The 14198-nt window shown below is 34.3% G+C and overlaps 1 protein-coding gene across 2 annotated transcripts; it reads left to right on the forward strand.

Moving 5' to 3' along the window:
• Positions 1 to 296: 296 nt before the first annotated feature.
• On the forward strand, positions 297 to 10354 carry LOC106058857 (uncharacterized). Of its 2 annotated transcripts, none has more exons than XM_013216368.2 (6): positions 297 to 448; positions 3061 to 3155; positions 4604 to 4679; positions 6493 to 6611; positions 8382 to 8408; positions 9931 to 10354. In XM_013216368.2, the coding sequence occupies exons 2-6, from the start codon at positions 3101 to 3103 to the stop codon at positions 10023 to 10025; spliced, it is 372 nt and encodes a 123-aa protein (XP_013071822.2). In that variant the 5' UTR covers positions 297 to 448; positions 3061 to 3100; the 3' UTR covers positions 10026 to 10354. The 2 variants fall into 2 exon arrangements, with proteins under 2 accessions (XP_013071822.2, XP_055882798.1); XM_056026823.1 differs by lacking the exon at positions 297 to 448 and adding an exon at positions 2695 to 2835.
• Positions 10355 to 14198: the final 3844 nt, after the last annotated feature.

Genomic DNA, 14198 nt, shown 5'->3' on the forward strand with positions numbered 1-14198 from the left:
AAGTGATTTATATTTCTTTTTTTTTTTTATTTTATTGAACTGGATTGGAAAGAAGTCAACTTTAAGAAAGTATATTTAGCGCTGTGTTACCTCAGTGTATACATGGAGTGTATTAGAATAGATATATGGCCTTTCTCCAAATCCGCTTACGTTATGTTAGCATGCAGACAATGTATCTCCACGAGACCTCGTAAACATAATTTATAACTGGAACAATTTATAGAAAGCCATTTGTGGGTGCAGTCTATTTTGACACTCAAACTTCCCCTTGTAACAAAAGTACTTTGTATTTGCTTACAAATTGCAGATACGTCTCTATATAAGTCTTATGTGAACGTCTACTGATTCCTCATTTTTATTATTTTCTACTATAAACGAAAGAGGTTAAACAATTCGAGTCTTCAGTGTGTTAACACGTATCGTGTATGATCCAGACATAAAACATAAGGTAAATAACACTCACATTAGTTTTATACACCAGATACACCAAATAAAAAAAAAGCTATTTATAACTTTTCTGCCATCTATGAAAAACTTCAATGATTGGTGAAAGGTGGTACACACTGCAAAGTGTTTATGTAAACAATGTCTTGATGCGTAGAACATTACTCGTTTTGTTTTTTGTCACACCCAATGTTCTCATTTTTATAAGCATCAGGGAGAGACTATTCTAGAACGCGGGTAAACTGCTATAGAAATCAATCAAACCTGTAAATCAGATCAGGGGTTCTTAAACTGTGGGCCGCACCCCTTTGGAGATCAAATTACCATTTATCAAGAGTCGCATACGACAATCGGAAATTTGGGGATTTATCTATTTATTATCGGATTTCTGTCGTTTGTAACAAGCATCTTTGCACCATAGCTGGTATACATTTAAATTTGATATAAGAAAACAAAGGGACATCATTGTGTTCATAACCATTTGGATAAATTATGAAACGACCATCATACATAAATTGGATTAAAAAAAATGAAGGTGACATATTTAAGAAGACGGCTATTTGGCTAGAGGATAAAGGTAGCTATTTTAGTTTGTGAGTGTAACCTCACTTGTTGAAGGTAGTCGATAGCTACTTCTTTCTCCTGAGTTGGATGGATTCAACATGTTCTGCTATTTCACACTGATGTGACGTGCTTGTCGACAGGTAAGGTTCTATTTGTTGTTGTTTTTTATCTTATTGAAGATGTTTTTTGTTTTTTTAGTAGAAAGAAAAACACAGAAAATAGCCGACCTGATAGACATCTTTGTCACCTTGAATAATTGAATGTCTCAATGCAGGGATTCATTTACATTATGCCTTGATGTGTCTAAAAAGATCCGTTAGTTCAAATGAAACTTCAAATTTGTAAAACAAACTGGATGAAAATGAAACTTCTATAATGCCAACTTTATCTGCTTTCTATGAGGAAAAAATGCATTGAATCTGACTGACCGACTACAATGTCAAAGAACATTTGACAAGCGGGCGCATGAAATTTCACCAAACTACATGACATGCTGTTTACACTTTCTAGAAGTCAAAGTGGAAGATGTTCCGGAGACAGAAAGAGCTTATTGAGCTCATCAAAAGCGATGCAGCTAAAAAAATGATTGCTTTTCAATGTCAGTTACCCAATTCTGGATCACGTGCTTGCAGCCATATCCCATTTTGAGATTGTGTTTCGCCTTCTTCATCCATTTCTAACAAAATGTTTATATCTTAGCGGAGAAGGGTTTCCAGCCTGTTAGTTATCAAGTCTAAATAAAGAAATAGGTTGATGCTGAAGATGACATTCATTGTGCTCTTACAAACACTCCTACAGGAAAGCAACCTTCCCACAAACCTTGACGTATTTACAAATGTGTATCAATGTTGTTGGCCTTATTTAATAAATTAATATCTTCCTAAATGTTTCACCATACTTTTCAAAGTGTCACATAAATATGCACATGAACAAGGTGAATACGCAATAAAAACTGTAATAAATGCAAGTCATAAAGATAAACTTTTAATTATGATAAAATTCCTAGCTACGCCCCTATTCGGGTCCCTCTGCGGCTGCATAGGTTGCAGGGGCCTAAGAACGACCCTGCCTGTATGTTCTGTTTGATCATTGTAAAGATATACAGCAACATTATTCAAATTTAATATTCTACCATACAAACAAACAAACTCAATGTTTACCTTTCGGGATTGATATATCTGATTTAGCTTTGGATTTCGGATCCTCGTGACAACCCTCTATACATATAATTTAACCCAAAAAAAAATGTTCAATGTAATGGCAAGCTAAGTGTATCTTAAACATTTTATTAGATGTAGTTTGTACTTTGCTGAAATAAATATTAGTATAGGTCAAAGTTCACGGCTACTAAAATCTAAAATTCCAATGTGTCTAGAATATTCCGACACAAATACAAAATTGAACTCGTGAGAATAAGTATTTTTATCTTTAATAAATACAGAACACTTTCTCTTCTTACAAAAGCTTTCAAACCTTTAGCTTCATTGTTACATGAATCAGTCTTTTATATGTCAACTCTATAAATAGAGTGCGGTCGAAATATATTGTTAAAATTTCCATACAAACAAAATTAATATAAAAATAAACATCTTATTTCTTTTTGTTTATGCAAAGTAAATATTAAATCATTTTTGTGGGAAATAAAATGCGTTAACGAATGAAAAGTTTTAGAACCGCTTATTGATATATGAGTGTTAGTGTGGATTCCTCGAAATCAACGCGGTGCAGCCTCACTATAAAAACAAAAGTATTTTCAGTTTTGTTAACATTTGGCGCGCAGGCTGAGGCAAGGATGTTAACGACCAGTCTTTGATTTTAAAAAAAAAGGTATGAGAACAGATTGTTATAAATGTTCTGTTTAAGTTAAAACTTTTGTTTAATATAATAATTTGTACAGACTAATCTTATCAATCAGCAGCTTAAAATAGTAACCAAAAGAAGCAATATAACATTACAAGTTAATAGAAATGACTAAGCTGTAAACAGTAGAACTGCAAGCTAAAATAATAAGTCTAAAGAACCTACATTAAAACAAAAGTATTCTTCTAACAGATTACCAAAAAGAGAAATAACAGAAGCCATATTGTCAAACATGGATACTAAAACACTTTTTGTGATGGTGCTTTTTGTAGTCTCGGCCAACGCAGGTATTTGAAACAATATTATAACCTATGCCTATCAGATATTAAATTTTAAGTCGAGTCCATGCTTGGGCTATTGTTCTTTTTAAAAGACTCTACGTTTTATGCAACATAGTCACAATGATATAGGCAACACTTTCGATACGTACATTATGAAAACATCCTTTTGGCATTCCTAAGTGGGACACTTCAAAGGCCGATTCTGAGTTTGTGTTTCCACACACTTTCATTGTATTTTGTAGTTTTGTTTATTTCTAATTTAATTTGTGATATATTTTTAGCTCTTATATGATTCTTTACGACGATATTTTGTTATGGAAATGCAAACAAGTTGTTATTGTTTTATCTACCTTGATACATTTTATTATGTGGCATAAGTAGATCCTTTTAAACTTGAAAATATTAGTTTCAAGAATGACATCTAAATATAACTCTAGTCTAGTTCAGCTATGCTTGTTGCATTCACATGTCATTCGGTAAGCACATACATTTCATCAATGTGAACCTTGTTTTCACAATAACGCGGATGTTTTCTATACAATTTTCTTTTCGTTTAGAAATATAGCTACATGATTGATCTTTGTTCTTTCAGTAATGAAAAAAAAATATAATGAAAACCAACGATTCTAGAAGAATGAAATTCCACCTTGCTATATATATAACATACAACGGTTGGCTTTATTTGTACACGCGTGATAAATCTCTTAATTTAAAATAATGTTACTAGCCCAATATAATGTTTGTTCGTCTCCTTCGGTCGTAAGAACAGTTCTCGTAGAACAAATAAAACGAGAAGAAAGCGTTATGTTCGGAACGATGTCGCCCTCACGCAGTTGCTACCTCTCCACTAAGTCTATATGTGGAAAACAAGGGCGCAAACCAGATTCCGTTTTTGGTGTGTCAAGTCTGTCAGGATGTAGCACTATATACTGCAAGCTGCCTAAGGGTCATCATCTCCTGATTTTTCTTCAGGGTAAACTCCTGAAGCCTTTTCTATGTTTTAGCATAAACACAAGAGAGATTGCTTACGAGGCTATTTCCTGTCCGAACATTACTGGTAGAAGTGCCAGATGGGTAGCAAGGCTACCTCCTGTCCGAACCTTCCTGGTTGAAGCGCCAGTATCTGGCTATATGCCCCTTCCTTCTTTGTAAGTGATAATAGTTCCGCCAGGATTAGTGTCTTAACATACCGCCAGGAGTTGTCTGGAGCTATGCCATTGGAAGCTTTTTAAAAGATAATACATCAGTATACCTGAAAAAAATTCCACTTTTGCTCTAAATTACAATACACACGTTTACCTATGAAAATCAAATGTCAAATCTATTAATTATACCCTCATTTATTGAAATAGTGCATACCATTTTACCTTTCCGGTTAATCCTTTTTTAAAATAAATAAAAAAAATAGACAATTGTTTTGTTTACTAGAATTGACAATATTAACTTTATTTCAGACTGCTACACGTCTTGTTATAACACCTATGTTCAAAGTATCGCGTCACACATTACATCTCAGACACTCATCTGCAAGTATGTTACTCTCTTCTTTTTTTTAATTTTTGCTCGTTGTATCTTATAGTATTATAGTATATCTACTATTTATATTATCATAGCATCGACACAACAAAGCTGGTTGATACATTTCTTGCGTTGCGAGGAAGCGAGGGTGTCAGCCGGACCGGGTGACACTAATCCTGTTTTGAAGTGTTCAGTACTAACAGTTGGCAACTAACTTTGCGTTAATTTTGCTTAATCGAATGAAGAAAGAAGGTCCCAACGAATAGTCTGTTTGAAGTATCATGCATTGACAAATGTAAATGAAATTTGAGTTCGGATACATGAAGTTATTGACACACGGCGTATCATTTTTAAAAAAATGTTCGTTACTTTATTACTTCTTTTATTATTTTACCTCAAAGTAGGTCGAAAAACTCACTAGTATTTAGGCTATTCATTTAACATTCATAGTGAGTCTGGAGGATCATAGCAATGGAAATAAGATGCTACAAAAGGATCCTAGGTATCACATTAAAAAAAAAAAATCTCTCATCACAAACAAAGATATTAGAGACAGGATTACTACAGTGATTGGACTCCACGATGACCTGCTAACTATTGTAAAAAAGAACACCAACTAAAACTATATGAACATACTTACAAACTACAAGGTCTTCAGGGCTCGAAAAGACCAGGAAAAAGTAGAAAAAACGATGAGAGGACAACAAAAAGAATGGACGGGCCAGCCGTTGAGAGAGGTTCTATCCCCAAAAGGGGAAAAGACGCTATTAGTTTTGTGCGAAATGTCTGTCCGTCCGTCCCGTTTAGATCTCGTAAACTACAAAAGATAATGAAAATCCGACATCACAATATTTTAGATCATTCAAAGTTCTGATGCAACGGCTACTTTTTTTTCTGAAAGCGAAATATCTAATTTTTAAAATCAGTTATGCAAGCAGATTTTTAAAGAGAAAAAGCTAATTAGTATGCATTATAAGTAAGACCTAATTTAAAACGAATAGTAATCTAATAAACTTTATTCTCCTAAACTTTCTTAATTGCGGGATGTTTTATATTTTTTTTTTAAAATGATTCGAATAAGAGATTGAGTTTTTTCAAAACAATTAGATCAATTATAAGACATCAGTTAGGCCAGGGAAGGCGCGGTGGCTGAGCGGTAAAGCGCTTGGCTTCCGAAACGGGGGTCCCGGGTTCGAATCCTGGTGAAGACTGGGATTTTCAACTTTGGAATCTTTGAGTCCGCTCTGCTCTAATGGGTACCTGACATTAGTTCTGGAAAAGTAAAGACGGTTGGTTGTTGTGCTGGCTACATGACACCCTCGTTAACCGTAGGCCACAAAAACAGATGAACTTTACATCATCTGCCCTATAGACCACAAGGTCTGAAAGGGGAACTATGTAGGCCAGGTTCACATCTAACTTAACATTCAATTTCACCTATCCTTTGATCTGCGGGACCGTTGGGGCACTACACAAGATCTGTTAACCTTCTTTCTCCATTCTTATCTCTCATTTGTCTTTGATATAATTTCATTCGGATGTTCTTCCTGAAAATATTGAAGTCTGCCTGGGTGGACCTTTTCGGGGGCCGATTTTGAGTTTGTGTTTCCACACAAACTGTTTTTTGTAACCTTGTTTAGTAAAAATCTTAATAAATCTTATTAAGTGATGTTCTTTTATTTATTTTTTTTTACATCATTTTTTTAAAATATTATTAGATTTATATTTTTTTATTTATTTTACCTATTTGACATTTCTCTTAATATTTCATAAATACAACTAACTTTACCCTAATACTTCATATGTAATACTTCTCCGCTATCAGCGATATAGAGACGTTTGTGCATTGTCTGTTTGGCTCTGGCTGTAATGGTGGATCCGTGTCTGAAAAGCAAATACTTGATCTGATGAACCAGTACTTAAATTTGTATGGTTTCTCTTGTTGTAAGTATCTTTTCTATATATGTTAGAATGTTTTTAATTTTAATTATATATATCTATGCTATAAAGTAGAAAGTAAGGCGTACGTACGTATGAATGTATTTATGTGCAGAATAGAAATCAAAACCGTTTGACCAATCTTGATAAAACTTGGCATATATGTTCTTTGGGTACTAACGTAGACCGTAGACCGTAGTGTATGTATTGTAGCCCTAAAACAAACTTAAGACTCTCAAAAAAAAAAGTCGCCCAACTGTATTAAACTATTAGCTGTCACTGGCAATGTCTGAAGTCTCTTTTCATCTGATGTCCACTGCTCCGAGGTCCTCCATGAAAATGTAGCACCAAGTTATATGAGGGCGTCCCTGTTTGCGCTTTTCCCGTATTGGCCTCCATGTGATTGCAACTCTTGGTGTGCGTTATTCATTCTGTCGTACGGCATCACCCGCAAACCTGATACGACTCTCGGTCAGAGCCTCATTAAGTGGTCGAGTCCAAGTTTGGCATAGGATTTCTTTGTTTGAGACCCGATTAGCTACAGTCTTTGAAAAATGCTCCTTGCCTTTCCTGTTCGGCATACTGCTTCATGGAAGATATTCCCATCTTTTGCTTTGATGCTTCCAAGGTATGTAAACGTGTTCTACTGTTCAAGCTTTGACTTGACGGGGTCACCCTTTGCCTTATATCCCACTCGTACTATTTTAAATTGATCCAAGTCTTTACAGATGCCCATTTTAGTTGTCTCTCTGTCTAGGCCAGTGTTTCTCAAACTGTGTGCCGCTACATGCAGCGTTACACAGATCTGCCTACGATTAGGTTTTTATTCTACCTTGCAATAACGTCCTCACGTGCAACAACCAGTAATTGTATCCCCCATCTCCCTTCGGTGCGCTACGTTTTGACGGAAAGGGGTGTTTGCTATTCAGGTGAATGTTCCACTTTAAATATATTATTATAATGACGCTCAGCAGTTTTTGAATTGGTAGCGATAATAATAAATGATGTGTTTCATTTAAACTTATTAGGTGTATGCTAATAATAACAAACTAATAAGCGTTATTCATTGTTATCCATGGAGAAATACATTAGCAAGAATGAAACTGCGAAAATGTTAAATGAAAAGCAAGGAGCCAAACGAAGGTACAAAGAAGATTGCATCGGATATGGTTTCATATCTTCGGGACCTGAAGATACTCTATTGCCATTCTTTCTGATCTGCAATTCATCTCTGTCGAATGAGGCGCTGTTCCAAGCAAATTGAAGAGACACTTGGAAACAAAACATCCAGCTGTAACCGAAGGAATACCTTGAAAACATCAGGGCTAAACGAAATAACCAAGCAAAGAAACTTACGAACTTCCTAAAGCTGCCAGAAAAGGGATTGATTTTTATAAGGTTGCTTAGTCATTAGCTAAATACAAGGAAGCGCACACCGAGGCTGAATCAGTCATTGCACCAGCCGTCTCAACAGAAAAATGCTGATAACTTTACCCTGGGGAAGAGAGAGTAATTCTCTTTTTGAAAACTTTACAGTCTCTTCTTTTTGCCAGTTCTCTGGGACTTTAGAATGTCTATTGTTTGACACTAAAACACACACACACACACCACATACACACACACACACATATATATATATATATATATATATATATATATATATATATATATATATAATTGTTTCGCCATTAAGCAAATTACTTTATTATTCAGTTTTTAGACTTGGATCTGTTTTATTTCATTTGTTCACTTAACTATTGTTTATATTATCTACAGCTTTTTCAACAACGGATCTGTACTATAGTAAGTATTATGGTTGGACATAATTATAGACTATTACTGACGACAGGAAATATAACATCCAATCACATATAAATGGCAGATGTAGGTGGATGACTGATCTTGTAGTAAGCACCTATGACTGTCGCCTGATAGGGAAAAAAAAATCATACTCTCTTCAATCTTCTGGCATTTGATGCAAGCTTTGTTTTTATATATATATGCTAGTGAGAGCAAACTTTAAGAAAGAGTTGGTACACTATTATTTAGCACTTACTAACAAAAGATCACATTTATCATTCGACCTTCCCCTTAAAAAATATAAAAAAAATCAAACAAACTTATAGAAAACATGCATAGAAGAAGACAATAGAACCTAGAAAGACACATAGTGTGTATTTAGCTACAACTATCAACAAGTGAACATTGAAAATTAGTACTAAGATTTGTTTTCATTACTATTCCCAGTATAGCGGCATAAGTATCCGATTATGACTGACCTAAAATCACATTCCACCTTCTTGTTTGTAAAAGATAATCCATTGAATAGTGTGCTTTAGATGAAATAATAAATATATTTATTTATTTCGATCGAAACTAATTAAATAACAATCTTTGTCTTTGAGTCCGAAGATTAATGAGCACTGCAGTATTTTCCTTTGCTACGCAGCTCCAGCTGCTACCTACATATTTTACCATATACAGCGCATGCATAATTATTGTCCACCGGTAGTCGATGTTGATTTTATTTTCGCCGTCTATATCTATCCTTGACAGCGTATTTTCTTTTGTTCTCTAATGCGTATCACGCATCACGCGGCCTTTCTCATGGATTCTTAGCGGTCTCGTTCTAAAGCCGCCGGCTGCCAGGCGTTCTCGTCCATGACAGTTAAAGCAAGTTGACGCCTAAGCTGGTCTTTAAAGCGATTCCGTAGGGCACCTCTGTTACGTCCACCACCTTTCAGCTCGACGAAAAAGTTTGCATTCGGCATACGTTCATCCCCATACAGGATAAATTTAATATAACGAGACGTCAAACATTCCATTTCACAAAATAAATTTTTAGAGCAGCTGCTCCTTTACCTCCCTTGAAAGCTACCTATTTATTGCAAGGTGCTAAATCAAGTAGGACATATTAATCCGAGAAATTCATTTATTTAATGAATAACCTTTATTCGACACCCCACACTTTGCCTAAAGTTGAATCACTCTATGCAAAAGATATTTCCCACTTACATAAAAGAGTCATTCCTCGTTCCATATGCTAGGACAAATTTGTACAAATACTCCTTCTTCCCTAGTGCTATTAGAGCATGGAATGGGTTGCCTGAGCTAGCCAGGAAAACCAGTGACTTGGCAGAATTTAAGTCATTGGTTAACATGAATGACTAGATGCATGACGCGTAGGACGTAATCATCTTCTTTTTTGAAGTAACGTCTCTATTTTATAAGATAATATTAGTAATGTATTCTCCAAGCATTCTCAATATCTCTTATTTGGTATTAGCGATCTATTATAATAGCGTTTTTTTTTGTTGTTGTGCAGAATACAGGAACAGCAGCTCAACTGTCTCAACGATCTGTGTACCAATTCTGCTGTTGATATCTGCCTGCCTGATTAAACTTAAACAATTGTTTTAGAATAGAAACAATTCATCTGGAGGATAAGAAATATTGTAACATTCCATCACTTTTTTTTCTTCATCGTACTACATTTACATACATAAATGAATTCTACGCTTAAAAGTGATAAAGCTGTAAATTTAAATGACTTTTTCAAGTTGTAATTAATTTTAATTTATTAAATTAAATAAATAGATAACAAAAAAACAATTATATTGTTGTATCTAATTTTCTATTATTCACTGTTCTTGTATATATTTTTTACACGAAAAAAATACACATGCGACATATTTGTCTATTTTTGTTTGTGTAAAAAATGAAATAAACGTAATTATACCTTTAAGATATTCAACTTTTATTTATTTAATGTTTTGATTGAATGCGAATAGGTTTAAATGAAAGCATCAAGAGTGAACTATATAGCAACTACATGGTTGCCAAAGCTGAGCACAATCTCATTTCCAATAAACTAGACAATAGTTATTAAGTACTAACATCGCTTTGAAAAGCAGGCCACATACAAAGCACAAGATGGAAGAGTCTATTGCAGAATTACCATTTTACAAAGCTTATATAAAGTCACTCCGTCTGTTTGTCTGTCTGGTAAAAGGTTATTACACGTTTATACACACATCCAAACTCGGATAAAGCTGACATTGTGCACAATTATTTCTTTAACCTAACAAAGAAAGAATAAGTTGAAATAATCACCATACAATTTGCTGCAGAAAGAAGGAGAAGTGGACAGAAAGTGCTAAATGTATGCACTATCATCTCCCTTTCAAATAAATGTGTTTATTAATATTTCAATTTTAGAGACGGATCGACATATTAGAAGAAAGTGTTTAATTAAATATTACCAACTTAGATAATTAACTAAGTATTTTAATCGGCCTCCGAAAAGGGTAAAGATCGGGTTTTTGTGAAATAAGCCGATTAAGTTTTAAAATGAAATATGCAAGCAATTTGTTTTCACAAAATGTACCAGTTTGATGATAAAATCTCATGATATCATTCTTCTTCTTCTTCTTCGTTCTCATTGTTATGTTGGAGTGTTCAGATGACTAGACCAATACATTAGATGAACTGCGCAGTGGTTTCCAAATCAGTTTTCTTTCTATGATATCAAATTTTCAATATTTTTGACAGTTTTTGGAATGTCAATATGATGGACGGGTTCACAGACCACAAAAAAACTAATAGCGGCTTTTGCCCTTTTGGGGGATGCTAAAAAAATACAATACTCTAAACATGTTTTCTTTTAGTTTTGCAGCGTGTGGAGAACTATAAGTTTAGTTATTAAAACGAGATTCGCGCAGCCTGCATCGTGTTATTACTATAGTAGGAGGACACACACGCGTTGGTTTTACCGCTACATTTAGACATACTTCGGTAATTTATCTTTCTTGTAGGCTATACGAAGTTATAATTATTAGAAACCTATTTACCACTTCAAAAATAAGGTTGCCAATGTGCAAATCAAAATTAATTTTAATCACTTTTTGTTTTATTACGTTGTTTATACTTATAGTCCGTGATATCTGTTATTGTTTGTTACATAAAGTGCAAAAAATACTGTACAATATAGTGCAAGCCTTTTAACAGGTATTTAAATTCTCAATATTAATAAAATTTAGATCAATATATTATATTATATTATATTATATTATATTATATTAATAATAATAATAGTAATAATAATAAAAATAATAATAATAATAATCTTTATTGTCCGAATGGAAATTAGTCTTACAATTTATGCATTACAAAAAACATTATAGCTATAAGAAACCAAAGTGTACATTCACACTAGACTCACTCATAATTTACATGTGACAAAGTTTATATTGTAATAACTTAAGTGAGGCAACTCAACGAGACATAGACGTTTATTTACACGAAATCACAGGTACACAAGACTACATTTTCTCTTAGCACGGTTTCTCCATATTGGCTCTCTCCTTGGGCGGAAATCGTTCTCCTTTCTAATGTTGGCATACTTTTAGGTCTAGTCTATCATAGTGCGCACCTTCTAACACTAGCCTGGATGGCGGTGCTCATTTCAGAGTTATAACAATATTATACAAAATCAGAAGAAGCATGATGTTCACTTAGACTTGATCGCCTTCTTCAAACAGCTTTGAACAAAGCTTGTATCAACTTACTCTGTCTGTCTGTCTGTCTGGTTAAAAGAACATGTTTTTCTCCACTTTCCCGTTCTCGTATCAAGTTAAAACTGTGTGCAATTATTTATTGAGCCTGACAAAATACGATCCGGCCCATAACGTTTTTCCATTCTGCCCGCCGACTCGTCTGCACAAACCCCTTTAACTCCATATCTCCGTAGTTTTTGTCCACTTTCTGACAGAATTGTTTAATATAACATTCTATCGCTTCTTTTAAGCAATATCACATTTAACACACAAAAGTGAATTCTACTCTTCACATCTTCAAAAACAATTTTGTTTGTAATCAGAAAACGCTTCTTTTGGTATAGAATTTTAGGTGAATACATGCTTTCTATATGACATAAAAATAAAAAAAAAATTAAATCAAATATTACTTTAATTAAATAAGGTCGAATTAACATTAGCATCGTTAATAAGGAGAGAAAGAGTTTTAACAAAAAAGTCTGAAATATGTATCTCTACCTACGTCAGGGCCGACAAACTGTTTCTCTTATAAACTTGTATCATGACCTTTAACCTTTGTACATGAAAAGGGAGAGCTGAAGAAACTACAAGTAGACTGTGAATTCAGAATCTACCAGGAAGAGAGAACGGATCTTTACTTTTGTGGAGCATGATAATAAGCCGACAAGTTTAATTCTTAAAGAAAGTGGGATTGTTTAAAAAAAAAAACGTATAAAAGGCCTTCAAAAAGAAATAAAGAAAGGACTGTTCAACTCGGCCTAGAGATTGATCGATCAAAAACGAGATTAAATTGAGTCGTTGGTCAACTAGCTACAATGTCACTCACATATGAAGAGAAATTAAACCGTGATCAGAGGAGTAAAAAAATGACAAAGAGAGAGGCAGAGAGAGAGAGAGAGGCAGGGAGACAGAGAGAGAATTAGATAGATAGATAGATAGATAGATAGATAGATAGATAGATAGATAGATAGGTGCCTGTGTGTAGTCGCTGAATGAATTCTTTTTGTTGTGTCTGTTCTATTTATGTGTATGTTTCTGTTGTGTTGTCTGTATATGAGAAAAGAGTACTCAATGGCGTCACTAGGGAGGTGCGGGTGACACCCAATAGGGACGCGTTTCAAAACTGAAGACAACAAGCCCATTTACAAACTCGCATGAACTACTGCAGCTCTCTTCAATCTGTGGTGGGGCCGGGCACCACATAAAGGGGGGGGGGGCAATGCTAAGGGGGTGAAACAAGGCAAATAATTTTACACGGGTAAAATTTTAAAAGGTGTCTGTTTATTGTAATTATCAATCAAATTTTGACTGTTAACCCAAGAAAATGTCGCTATCAATATTTTAAAATCGTGTAAAATAAAGACTTCGTATTATCTACTAATAAGGATCTTTAAAGTGTATACCAATTTTGTGGCTTCTGCAAAAATATCGATTAAAAACTTTTTGAAGAAGACATTTCAATACGTCTCTGCTGAAGTGATTCTTTTTGAATGGTCAATAATCTCTCAAGTGTTTAACATCGTTGTGTTGACTACTTTTTGTGACAAAAACTAAAAAGTTGTCGGTAAGGCTTCTTACTGAACACAAAGATGATCTCAAATACGTGAGCTAAATGAACCTCAAACATTCCTTGCATAATTGTATTGGACATAGCTGTCTCCTTCTTTATTAGACTTAATTTGAGCAACTTTTTCTTAACTAGTATAAATAGTGCACTCAGATTCCAAGAAAATATTTAATTATCGGAATATCCAATTCCATAACACTGACATGGACTCTTCTTACTACGAGAAGAAAAATACGTTGAAGACGACACAAGCTGAGAACGAAGGAAAACACTTGGAGGAGCTCACGGCGCTTCAACAGACCACCTTGCTGGATGAATTGGGAACCTGATGCCTCTCTAACACTATCTCTAGAACAAAAAAATTCAGTTATACAAAACAGTTTAAATTATCTAAATAATACTTGTCACCGTGTTATTTTATATGTTATGAATGTGGCTGTGGTTATCAATGTAGGCGTGGTGGTGACATTG

Source organism: Biomphalaria glabrata, chromosome 4 (genome assembly GCF_947242115.1).
Source record: "Biomphalaria glabrata chromosome 4, xgBioGlab47.1, whole genome shotgun sequence".
NCBI classification, from domain to species: Eukaryota; Metazoa; Mollusca; class Gastropoda; family Planorbidae; genus Biomphalaria; species Biomphalaria glabrata.